The sequence below is a fragment of the Falco punctatus genome (assembly GCF_963210335.1).
Source record: "Falco punctatus genome assembly, chromosome: 6".
Taxonomy (NCBI): Eukaryota; Metazoa; Chordata; class Aves; order Falconiformes; family Falconidae; genus Falco; species Falco punctatus.
In genome coordinates this window covers 57,259,647-57,272,615 of record NC_137585.1, presented here as the reverse complement: position 1 = coordinate 57,272,615, position 12,969 = coordinate 57,259,647, and the positions used below count along the sequence as shown (strand labels likewise).

The 12,969-nt window shown below is 35.8% G+C and overlaps 1 protein-coding gene across 3 annotated transcripts in view; it reads right to left on the bottom strand.

Annotated features, from left to right (window-relative positions):
- The window catches only part of RAB3IP (RAB3A interacting protein), a 42,083-nt gene that overhangs the window by 22,339 nt on the left and 6,775 nt on the right, over positions 1–12,969 (bottom strand). For 2 of the 3 annotated variants that reach the window (XM_080391131.1, XM_080391133.1), the window contains exons 2-6: positions 11,091–11,366; positions 10,622–10,883; positions 3,445–3,540; positions 817–894; positions 248–451 (exon numbers count right to left, since the gene is read on the bottom strand). In XM_080391131.1, the coding sequence (XP_080247257.1) occupies positions 248–451; positions 817–894; positions 3,445–3,540; positions 10,622–10,883; positions 11,091–11,366 (916 nt within the window). The remainder of the gene's footprint in view (positions 1–247; positions 452–816; positions 895–3,444; positions 3,541–10,621; positions 10,884–11,090; positions 11,367–12,969) is intronic. The other variant, XM_080391132.1, reaches the window with a different exon arrangement.

Below are 12,969 nucleotides of genomic sequence, written 5' to 3'. Positions count from 1 at the left end.
TTATTTTTAATTTCAATCTTTAAATTATTAATTCCAATATTTCAAATCTTATCTCATATTGCCTTAATGATTTAAAGGTAAACAATCATCACCTATTGGTATGTAAGAAAAATTTTCTTCCACTAATGGAAAACATCTCCAAAATAGTCAGTATGACACAAAGATTTAACATACAACAGATTTACTGGGAGTAAAACAAAACAACAAAGCCAGCTTATCAACAAGAGGGCAATCCTTGTCCTGTTACCTCTTTACAGTCTTTTACAATTGGCTGCATCATGGTAAGGTCCTGATGACTGCCACCCATAGCACTACTTGTACTCTTGTTTCTTGCATGGCCTTTCTTAAAAGGAGTTTTTCCACTAGACTGAAACTCCTTAGTTGGAGATGTTGGTGAAGTAGACAGTACTAGTGTTTTCAATGCTGCTACTTCAGCCTGGAGGACATCAATCTTGAGGGAGGAAGAAAAAAAAAGTAACAAAAATATCATATTAGGCTACAAATATGTTAAATCATTTAACAAAGTTTCCAGTTATCTTGGTTCAAATCAAGACTTCATCTTCCAACAGTACTAACATACACATGCCTATGCAATTGCATACTGCAGTAACACTGGCTTCCTATGCACCTATGTATGATGCTGAAACACCAGCTGTGTCCATAGGTGTTAGCTAAGAACGTGAAAGTGACACAGAACAGCTTAGTATGTATTTTCATAATGTATCCAGGTAGTGCTCTATTTACACCTTTATAAGTCACACTTTAGATTTATAGCCACGTGAAAAGACAAAGCAAGCAAATGGGAAAAAAACTCACCTTTCCTTGTGCTTCTTTTAACTGTTTTTCTGCTGCAGCTTGTTTGACATTAGCTTCTTTAACCATTTTGTGTGCTTCCTATAAAAAAATGTTTAGCTAGCATAAATGCTTCACACAAATTTACAAAAGCCAGTAAAAAAAACAACCAACAACAAAAAGCTAAGGACATACTTTTGCTTCACAGAGACTATTTGTTACTAGTAAGTTGTGCAACAGTCTGAAATTAAGTAGTTACATACCAAAAATTACCTACAAATCTATCACTTGGGTTTCATCATTGGCCCACCAAGTTTCTTCTCCTTGTTCCTCAGCCCAGACTCAGAAATTCAGCGACTCCACCCACCTCCCTCCAGTAGGAACAATACCTGTCATGAACGCCAGGCTCCTGTCAGGCTTCGGTGGCTGACAAGTCAAGTTCCTCGACCCCCAAGAGAAAGGCTTAACCAATAGCAACAAAGCAACATGGGCACAGTAGCACATTCATAAGAACTTCTCCCTTCTAGCCAGAATAACCAGTTTTAGTCAACTAAATTTCTGCATGAAGGAACCAGTCAAACAACTATGAAGTCTGAATCCTTACCATCAATAAAACAGACAAAGCAACAGCTTAAAAATAGTTTGTGGATTAGTAAGTGTTTCTTAAGCAGAACAGAAAAAGCACTAAAAACAATCCAAGTAAAGAAACAAGGCTGAGCCAATAAAGAAGAAAGTATAAAAGGACTGGGGATTTTTTAAACATCCTTTTACCTCATACCTCTAAGCCTTTTGTCTGCATAATGTATTTGTTTAGGTTCTGATCCAGCAATTTGCGCCTGTGATCATATTACTGTTCTTACTTGATACTTACTGAAGGCAACAAAGATTGAAAGATCAGGGCCACCGACTATATTACTTGGGATAGGTTCCTTATCATATCTGTAAAGCGCCTAGCACATATCTGGACGCTATATAAATAAAACAAAAAAGTTCATACATCATCATACCAAAAGATTTGGCTCCCACTGGCATACAACACAGCTGTATAATATGAGTTCGTAAAATTCTCTTAAGTAACAACAGACACATGCAGGAATGGGAACATACACATTTATACAATGTGTACAAATACATTTAACATTGACCATGCAGTTTCTGCTTAAGTGATGCACCTTTGAAAGCAAAGCATGTTACAGTGCTGTTACAGTATAATAATGTAACACCCAGCTGTGCAAAAGAAGCCTTGATCCTCCACTGGGATGCATTAATATAAGCTCTAGCATATCCACTTACAAGGTCACTGAAATTAGTGGGATTCAGAATAGAAGGTGAATTCAAGTGCTGCAGATCCCAGCACAAAAATCAAGAAACCTCAACACTATGTTTTGTTAGGCTTCTTAGTGAAATCAAATCACAAAAGAAAATTCAAGTGACATGCCCACAACAGCTCTGAATAATTAAAACTCAAACATTATTACTAATACACTATATTGCAAACATAGAACAATGTATCATATGGTAAAGCTAAGTTATGAAGAAGTGGAATTAATATAAAATCTCACTGATAATTTTATTTTTATTCCTCTACAATTAAAATACCTGCCCAACATTTTCTTCCTCCACCCAACATACACAAGTATTTATGCTGAAAAGTACCTCTCCAGCCTCCCATTTATTCTCTACGCACATGAACTGCTTTGTATTTGAAGTAACTTTGCCCTACCGGGATGATGAAATAAAATGTGTTGCCAACCCACAGAGTAGTTTGTAATTTGATTTTTGAATGTCAGCACTTTCAAGGTTTTAATAGCACTTCTATACCAATACATCATAGGTTTAAATACTGCCTCTAAAACATACGTAATGTTGTATCTTTATGCATATGCTGAAAACCAATACTTATGATTCTGTAAACACATAAATAATCTCTGGATTATGAAATTTATTCTGATGGTTATAGGTATCACAGTTTAGCCCCTAGGCATTCCTATATATACTGATACTGCTTCAAGTATGGATTTAAGATATTTTTTTTTTCCTGTGTAACACAAGTTCACAATCTTTTCTGGCACTACTGACTTTTTCTCAAATGAAAAGATCCCACTTAAAGTTCAGGCTCCTCACTTGGCAACCAGGTGCCACCCTGGTGAATCACTCAGTATTAACGTTTCTTTTCAAGTTTGCAGGAGTAGCATGCTGCCAGACGCAAAATTCAAAAGCTGAAGGCATGGTTAAGTTATACACTTGCTACCTCCATTGATCTGGAGCTACGTTATTTTTTTATTTAGTCACCATGGCAACCCCAAATTTAGCTCTTATCTAGATAGCCTTGTTGTCAGACAGAGAAGCTGTCTCAGAATAGTTATGCCAAAAAAAAAGCCCAAATAGTTTTAAGATTTCTGATATATTTCCCTTATTTTCTTCGATTTATGTCTAGGCAGATTGACAGGCTCAACAACGTCTCTTTAATCTCAGTAAAAATCTACTGCTTGCTCTTAAGCCTCTACTTCAACACACCCAGGTCTTCAGGACACAAATCCCTTTATAAGCTTATTGAAAAAAAAAAAAAAAATCAGCATACAATACACTGATTCTACATAAACATCTGGCTCAGCTTCCTTTAAGTATATCACATCGAAGACTCCAACAAACCTCAAACAGACTAGCTGTAAGTTCTTCCAATTCCTGTCCAAGTTGATCTCGCACTTTAGAAAGCCTTTCACATTCTTCATCTTTTAACTTCAGCTCCTATGGAAAATTGAAAGTTATTCATTCTGACTTAAGAGTAGTAATTTGGCCTTTTAAAGCTAATACCACAGAGAGGGAGGAGAAAAAGAAAAAAAGAAACCAAAGGAACATAAAACCTTTGCTAAACAAAGCCTTTCAAAATATTAATCTTAACACTAAAAGCAATTAAATTATTTCTGTACATACATAGCTATTTTTTCCTGCTATGCAGAAATATGCCAGGCCAATCTGAAGTATCTCTAAACTAGACATCAGCATTTCCAAAATACTCCAAAGTAAAAAAAAGCTTTTTTTCCTGAAAGTATAGAAGACTAAAGTCACTTCAAATATAGATCAAATTAATTATTGGGACAGACAGAATACCAGTTCTGCTTACCCATTCCTTAAGACACTTAAAGAAAGCAATCCTTTAAAAAAAAAAAAGTATCAAAAAGCTTTGTCTCTAGACAATCCCCAATTCTAAAAGAATCTTGAAACATTTTACTATAAATATTGTCTCCTGCATATTTCCTTGTAACTAATACAATTCCAAAATCATATTCTAACTATATCCTTGCTCTTGTTTATGCAGATACATAAATCAAAGCAACTTAATGAAATTCAAAATGCTATTCACCTACACCGCTAGAATTTAAGCAAAGTCGTCTTGACCATACCACTTTTACAGTAAGATTTTAACACAGATTTGGCCATATAAGGGTTACACATGCCCAATTTCATCTGTCCCAAGTCTGAGGGAAAAGTGGGGTAATTTGCAGAGAGGTACCAAAAGTTCAACCAAGAATTTGAAAGAGGAGTTCTTCTCCCCTTCCCCAACCGTTACACCCTAGAATCTCTTGCAAGACAGAAGGATAAAGCGAAAAAGTAAGGGAAAGAAAAGCAGCAGACAACCCATTCTGACGTTTCAAGCATTTTTTTGGACATAACTCCACTCCATCCCCATCTAGTTCTTCCTCCTCTTTTCCCCCTTGCCAAGCTAGCTCTTGAAATACAGGACCTAGGCCTGTCACTGACACATTAAAGGCTCCAAATAGAATCTAGCAACACTTTGCTTTGAAAAGCTCCAGAAAACAGTAAAGAAAACAGCTGCGTTCAGAAAACTCTGGGAGGCCAGTCACTAGAGTCATCAAAAGACCCAAATGGCCACTTCCCATGTGTTTCTGGGAGGTGGTTAGTATTTCTCCCAAAATCTTCATGATTAAGTAAAGTTGTTCATAACGATGTGGAAAACTACATCTTGCCTTGTAGCATGCCAACACTAAGTCTTGCTCTCAATTTCTGCAGTGAAACCATCAATAGATTTTCCTCTAAGATGAAGGGTCCTATTTGTCTCCAACTCCTGAATTTAGCAAGCATTTAAGGACTGTTCTAGACTCATTTAGTATCAAAGGCATTATTTCTCCCTTCTTTTAACTATAGATATTTTGATTGATTTTTAGTCTGTCTGCTTGCTATTTTGATTTTTTGCTTTCCATATGCAACCTTTTAACTATTTTGAAAGGTACCACTTTAATGAGGGGTTTTTTCCAAACATGGTATTTCTCAGTTCTTACATACTAGCTACTATTCTGCAGTGACCTCTCACTTTCAATTAAAAAAAAAAAAAAAAAGGCAAGAAAATAGCTATAGATGGAGTAAAGAAAAGGAAAAAGGAATACAAAAAGCCAAAGGGGGAAAAATACTAGGAAAAAAAATTAAAAAAAAAGGGAAACAAAACTTAATTAATTTTGTGTTTGTTTAAAGTATCTCCCATATAAATTATGGTTCTTAATATGGAAATTAAAGATTCTGATGCAAAATGCTTAAAGCTCAAGCTTCCTATGTTCCTATAAATGCAGAAAATACATCAATAGATTTCTTGGGTTTACTTCACTGATTTATAAGGAAAGTGCTACATACACATTAATCCATCTTAAAAGGAGGCTATATTAACATTCAGGTCAAGAGTTATCAAACCCACAATGAAGGTAGAACTACCCCAGGTTGCGTTTGTGCCACTACTATCAATACACTATTAAGCAGAATGGTTACAGTTTTGCCTGCAAGTGGAAAGACTGGGGGGGGGGGCAATTAAAATTTAGGCAGACAGTAAAGCTACTTAACGTAAACAAAGAGGAGACAACACCAGGCAGTCTACTATGCATGGCTGCTTAAGTAGATTTGTCAAACACTGGCCAAGTTTCCATGACATGATTCAGGAAGAGCACAATATAACACATTATTTTGCCAAGCAAGTTTAATAGCTCAGTTTTTTTAAGCAAGCCAGAGGTAAAGTGACCAAAGCAAAAGGCTTAGCAGTCATTAGAAATGTTACTACTGCCTGTGTCTTAAAGGCGTTACTGGAGACCTCCCAGCCACACGCAACACAGAGGCAGAAAAACAACTGTGTGTGCTAGACTAACCACCCATGCTGCAGTCCTTCCCATATTAACATTCTGAAAAAGTAACTACATGGAGAAGATGAGCTATTATAAAGCACTACACACAGTTACTGAAGTAGGTGATAAAAAAACATAACTTGCATGGAAAAACCCTGAAAGTTTTTAAAAATATAATCTTACATCAAAGACTTGTATTATTGCTTTTTTCACTTAGATCTTAACAAACAGACTACATAAGTGGGCCTTTAGAAAGAATCAGTGAGATAAAGAATGCAAATTACTGCTTCAGAATCATTCATACTTTAAATCATAGAAAAAAAGTCATCCTGCATCTAGTTCAACAATTTAACCAAGTCAGAACAAGATGTGGAAGACCAAAGAAAGAACGAAGATTTTTCTATGGATAGCACCTAAATTCAGAACCATGGGATACTGCTGACTTCTGGAGTTGTCAAAAAAGCTTGAACTTCTATCAGAATACATTTCTATTTGACTGGTCTTTACTGAGCATCAAAGTTAAACAAGCTACATAAAAATTAGTCCATTGCAACCACATTTACAAGGGTGTTTAACATGCAAGAAGGTTCAGAATATCTTTTCAGGGAAAAGAGCATTTCACAAGCTATTGAATTACCATCTTGTGGTGTGGGTGAAGATGCTTCTGTTTTGCTTGCATGTAGTCTTCTACTTGCCTAAGAAAATTTTTATGCCTATGATATACTACAACAGCATCAGTCAGAGGTGTGGAAACTGAAAACTTCCATCACTCAAAGACAGCAAGGAACTGCTAAAACACCTTCAGAGAATCAACCCATCTTTAACAATAACAAGCCAACGGCCTTAAAATTCAATGTAATTTTATTTTTCAAAAACTTGAAAGCATACTCTTCAGCAGAGAGTTCTGGGATGGCATGTTATTCTGGAGCATCCCCATTTTTATTGTTTGTTACCTTATAAGCAAAAAACAACAGAAATTTTAAAATTATGAATGTACTGTATGGTACTACCAGAATTCCTAGGTAGCTACTATGAATCTATTTACTCATTAATCCATGCAGAGTTTTAAAATGTCATGGTTTACTGTGGAAACAGAGACTTAACTGCCAGCATTAGTCTGCTGCGCAGAAACACAATAACAATGGCAGTAGGCTCTGTTACGTTGGATTCTTTGATGACACAGGCAGAACAATGGAACAAAGAAAAAAAAAATCTACTTAAAAACCTTTATCAACACACAAGATCTGAAGAGATCAAACTGTAACACTCTGCTTCCCAGATTAAGAATGCATACAGAAACTGAAGGCTTTAGAAGAAAAATATAGATCTGAGAATCAGGTTCTTAAAACTGCATTGAAATTTACAATACCACATTCTGTACTGTCACCTCTTCCACAAGAATCACTGGATTGTTGTGGAAAAACCTCTCAATTTCACTCTACTAGGGAAGTATCAATAATTCAGATCTCTACCACAAAAAGTCAAACATGGTTTTACTTGTTACCAACAAGCCTACAGTTCTTACCCTCAAGACTGAAGGAAGCACAGAATTTGTTCTCAAATGAAACTGCTATTTGCAACCAGCACCTGTGGTAGGCTGTTCTTTCTTTATCAGAGAAAGGGGCTAACCATCAGTGACAGCTGAAAATTTCAACACTCCAAGAAAAAACATATCAATACAGAAACACATTTCCCTCTACAGTCATGGATGACATTATATTGACTGTCTGACTGATGAGGAAATAACTTCAGAGCCAAATGACACAAAAATTCAAGGAAAACACAACTACGAACTGCCACAGCTCAGAAACTACGAGCAAGCTATGCAAAATGTATGCATCATGCTGGTTAATTAACATGAAAAGCAAACAAAAGGTATTCCTTTGCAAGTACTCCACTAAGCTTGCACATCAAGAAATACCATATAACAAAATAACATCACTATTCTCTCAGATGTTATCTACATGTGGTTGATCTACCTTCAGTAACCATGGTGACACAGCTCAATCCAAACATGGCAGAAAAAATGCAAATGTATAGACATGAGGAGATACAGTCCCAGGCATTGAATCATGAAGCTTTTTAACAGCTCCTCAATGTTCCTGATGCTACTTTAAAAGGGTAGCAGAACAAGGAGTAAAGTTGAGATCATCTAAGGCAAGGGCTCTTCAGCTCTGCTTTACAGAATTCAGCCAGAAATTCCGTAAAAAAATAAGCAAAAATTACCTGAATGTTCTCAATAAAGAATTAAAAATCTATGCCATTTTAATTAAGGATGCATTTTAGGGCAAAAGTATGTCCAATCTTATATGCGCCATTAGTACAGAATGCTGCCCTGCTGTTACCCAACCTTTCTCCCCATCTCATGACATGATTTGATGCTGCAACCGATTTAGACTGAAGTAGAGTGAATTTCCTCTATCAAGAAACAAATTTTTGAAAGATTTTTTTAAACAATTTTGCCAGCAGTGCTGTTCATTAAGAAGTGAAGTCTGTAGACTTAAGAAATACAAGACAATTACACACTATACATGTATTGTCTAATATAAAAACTTGAGAGCATTTTAAGAAAAAACTTGCACTCCAAGCAGAGACATGGAAAAAACTAGACAGTGGATCCCTAAAGCTTCGAAATTCCCACCTCCTTTCTAGGTCCCTTTCCAATCACAACAGCAACAAATTCAAACCAATCTTTAATGCATATTACAACAGAAAGCATACAGTTTGGGTAAGAAATTTGAAACAAATGAAAAAAAGCAAGATCCAAATGTGTGTTTACTTGGTTCACTCCAGGACAGTCTGTAAGGCTTCTAGGCTCAATGTACTCACAAAATTCAAGTGCAAATTGTAATTCTCATTTTTCTCACTGTTCCTAATAAAAAGCAAATACTTAGAGAGTTTTAAAACATTATGCAAAAACCAACCAGCTATACACAGGCACTACCTATTAATTATATCCCTACAGATTTTTAAACAGAATATTCACCAAAAAAAAAGGGAATACTTGGAAATAAAAGTTTAAAGACTGCATGACATACTGAACATCACAGAGTGGGCACAACCCTATGTGAACAGGCATGACTTTTGGAAAATAGCAATCAGAGATGAATTAGGGATAGAAAAAAAACAGTCCTCATACAGGAAGTGGCAGAAAGTAGATATTACAGAAGGAATAGGGTTTTTTGTTGTACAGTCTGTAAAGATTCCTGCCAGGACTCCTGTGTTACTGAGCAATTACAGTGCAAGTTCAGGAAGACAAGCAGACAGAGTTAGTTACCTATCCAGTATAACACTGGTAAGAATCAACCTGATGGACTGAGAATTAGCAAGAACTTTGATATCAACAGTCTCGAGTTAGTGCTGAATTGCTTTTGTTAAGGCTACCCAAAGGGTTTGAAAATACAAACCATGCAGTTAGTACGTCCTAGCAGTCTTAATGTAATTTCCTTAAAAATGACCTTAAATTTCAGAGTGAAACAGGAAAGACTTCAATCTTTAGGAGACAAAGCGGTATACACCGGAATAAGATTTTTCAGATCATTCCAAGGTAGCAGTAGCAGATCTGAGCTGTGGTCTTCAAGTATGTTAGCTGTACTTTAATATACTGTCAGGAGCTGGAAGAGCTTTTCTAAAGTTTAAACTTCAATTTGTTCTTACTTTCTGAGGTACCAAGTTTAACTGCTAGGATTATATATTCACATGCAAGGTCCTCAAACTTAGCTCAGGTTAATGTTTCCTTTCAGTGATCAAATGCTAATTAAACACACATTAGCAAAGGAAGCAACTACTCAGCAATAAAACAATCAACAGAAGTGATGTCACAATCCGTACTTAAGATTCACATTAGCAGAGGCAAATGCAACTGCGACAGAAAAGATGACTACATTCAACAAGATGAGGTAACAAAAGGTAACAAACAGGAAAACAAGTTCAAACACAAGATAAATGAGCTTAAATCTAAACAAGAATGAAATCATGTAGAGGAGAGGAAAGAGCACAGTTACAAATCACACAAAATCTACTTGGAAGTTTAAGCACAGAGGGATGTTAGAATGGTAAATAACGGCTTTGCATTTATATAGCACCATCCATCCAAACAAGACAAAGCGCTTTACAAATATTAATGAATTGAGCCACAGTGTCTTCAAAGGTATCCATATTCAATTTCAAGTGTGGTGTAACAGTACACTAAAGAACACCAGTAACATCTTTACTGCTTCTTTCCTATGAAGACATTTCCCTATGAAATAGCACAAGTACCCCCATTCTAAAGCATTTCTATGTTCCATGGTGCACACTACTATTTTATACTCTAGGAGAAAGAAGACTCAAAAGGTATATAATAGTGTCTATAAATAGTTATACGGTAACAATGGAATGACAGAAAATTACTCCTGTTCTCAAATGTCAGAATGAAGGAATGGTATACATTTAAGAGATAAAGCATGTTTAACCAGATATTGCAGCAAAAGCTTCCCATGTTTAAGTAGCAGCAGCACTAGAAAAAAACATTATCAAGGAATAATTCTAAGACATTTGCACTGCACACATTCAGAAGACTTTACATAAAATAATTACATTTTAATAATTCTATAAGAAATTAGTAGACTCAGACTGCACCTTCTGGCTCATCTATCATTCTGAAACATTAAAGCCACTCTGAAGAGAGAAAAAGCAGGAGAAGACAAGACAACAAGCCTTACCCTCTGAGCTTTTGCAAGTTCTTCTTTCAATCGTTCATAGCCCTTTTCTCTTACTTCCAGTACAGATGGGCTCCGTAAGTGAGATAAACTGTCTGTACTCAACCCAAAAATATCTTCATTTCCTTCAGCAACATCTGCTACTGTAGCACCCTGCAAAAACTCTCTCTCTACGTTATTGCTCTCCTTTCTGGAATTATTGTGATTGAATGACCCACCCTGGGGTCCAGAGGTAGAACAAAGTACTGCGTCGGTAACATTGATGCTGTAAAGAGAGTGATATATTTTTTATTTATATAATACATTAAGAAGAAATATTTTAGAAATGGCAGTAGTGGTGTTGAATGTACCATTATAGACACAATTTAGTATTACAACATTGTAAGTAATATTAAAATTATATCTTTAGTAAAGCAACAGTTTATATGCAACAAACATCAACTGCTTAAGTAAAAAGACACTGAGATATTACCTGACACCTGATACTTCTCCACAATTCAGCTGTCTGGGAGATGAATAAACAGGTTGCGTGGGAAGGTCAGAAACATTTAATGCATTGGGTTGGATTGGTGTAGAGGACACAACAGAAGGATGTGGTCGGTAGATAACACTGGGTGAGGTAGTTTGCTCCTGAGTCCCTGGCTCGTTTACTCCGAGAAGATCTGGTGTAGTAGGCGAAGCAAGGTTCACTTCATGAAAGCCTTCCAAGGGGTCACTGGCCATAATAAAAGCCTCATCATATGAAAACCTGAATTAAATAATCACATTATCAGAATGCAAACAGGAAATATTTAATTATAACAGACAACTATTTCAGTTACTTCAAATACATTCAGAATACTTTATGATATAATGGAAACTGTGGACTAATCTTGCAAAAGCATATACTTCAAGCACCAAAACAGTTTTTTCCACAGATCAGACTGTTGAATCCAGAAGATCTAATAGCTGACTCCCCATCTAAACAAGATGATGAAATCAAGAGCATGCTCGGTATCAAAAAACAAAGTAATCTTTAATATAGCCTAGAGCTGTTCTGTATCAAAACACAAATATATTACATTCATGGAAGAGAGGGGGACCTGGGAACCAGTAAGGAAAAAAAAATTAAAAGCCTAAAGCTTCCACTTCCAATCTCAATGAAGCACATAATGCGGACACAGAAACCAGTGAATCTTTAAATAAATTACATTCCATAGTGGTTTTGGTTAAATCATACATCTGATTTTGTAACAGTGCACTGAAATGACGGAATTAGCCAATAAGACATCTCAAAGTATGATGTGTTAATACACCACATGATTAAGTGATGATGACAATTGTGAATAAGTATCATACCAAAAATATATTACAGGTAAAAAGTGTACTATGAATTGGCAATTTAACTGACAGTATTTTTTTTTAAATTCCATTTTCGTATCAACAGAAAACAAGTACAACCCATGAATGTTACAAGCCCCAATAGAAAGCTGTTTTTCAGCAGTTTATCAGAGATCACAAAAATCTTTGCATGATTCAAAACTATAAATTAGGAGTAGTATAGAGAAATTTGTGAGGGAATTAGCAGTGATTATTCACTGAAAAAAAAAATCCAACATTTTCCGTGTTATATAAAGGACAGCAAAAATTAAGGCTTCACAGAGGTACTTAACAGGCAAAAAAGAAGTGTAGCATCTAAATAAAATAATTGCATGTTGCAGAGAAATCTGCTTGGATCTTACAAGTGAAATAACAGACAGAAGATCTAGAAAGACAATGGTCATAACCACGAAGAGATGATGCCATCAACTTACATGCACATTCAGTTCACTGGCTACTTCAGAAAACACCAAGAATGGAATCCCCAAATTAGCATATGCAGTTAATGTTTCAGTTACATCATACTTTTTGATTATCTTAAACTCAAAGAACATTGTTCAAAACTGTTTTGAGTCTTGAGTATTGTACTATGTATACATCTATATTAAACAAGTTGCTTTACTGCATTATGAGGTACACATGGAAGAAATTAATTGGTTCGGACAGCAAGAATGTTACTAATTTCCCCCTGTTAACTGCTCCCACACAAAAAAAAAAAAAAGTCAACCACCTTTAAGAAACTGCCCAGACTTCAGGAACAATGAAGACCTTAGATGAATGAAAAGGGATGGGTTTGGGTTGTTTTTTTTTCCCAGAAAATTTTATGCAGAAGTTTGTTTTATTTTGAACTATCAACAGCAGTCACACAGACATGATTTACACAGGAAAAACACTGTCACAGTTTTGTGCTTCGGAGCTTTTCTACCACACCGCACAGATTAACAGCTTATTTTGGGGTTTAAGCAAGTCTGAAAAATATTCTTGTTTTCCCT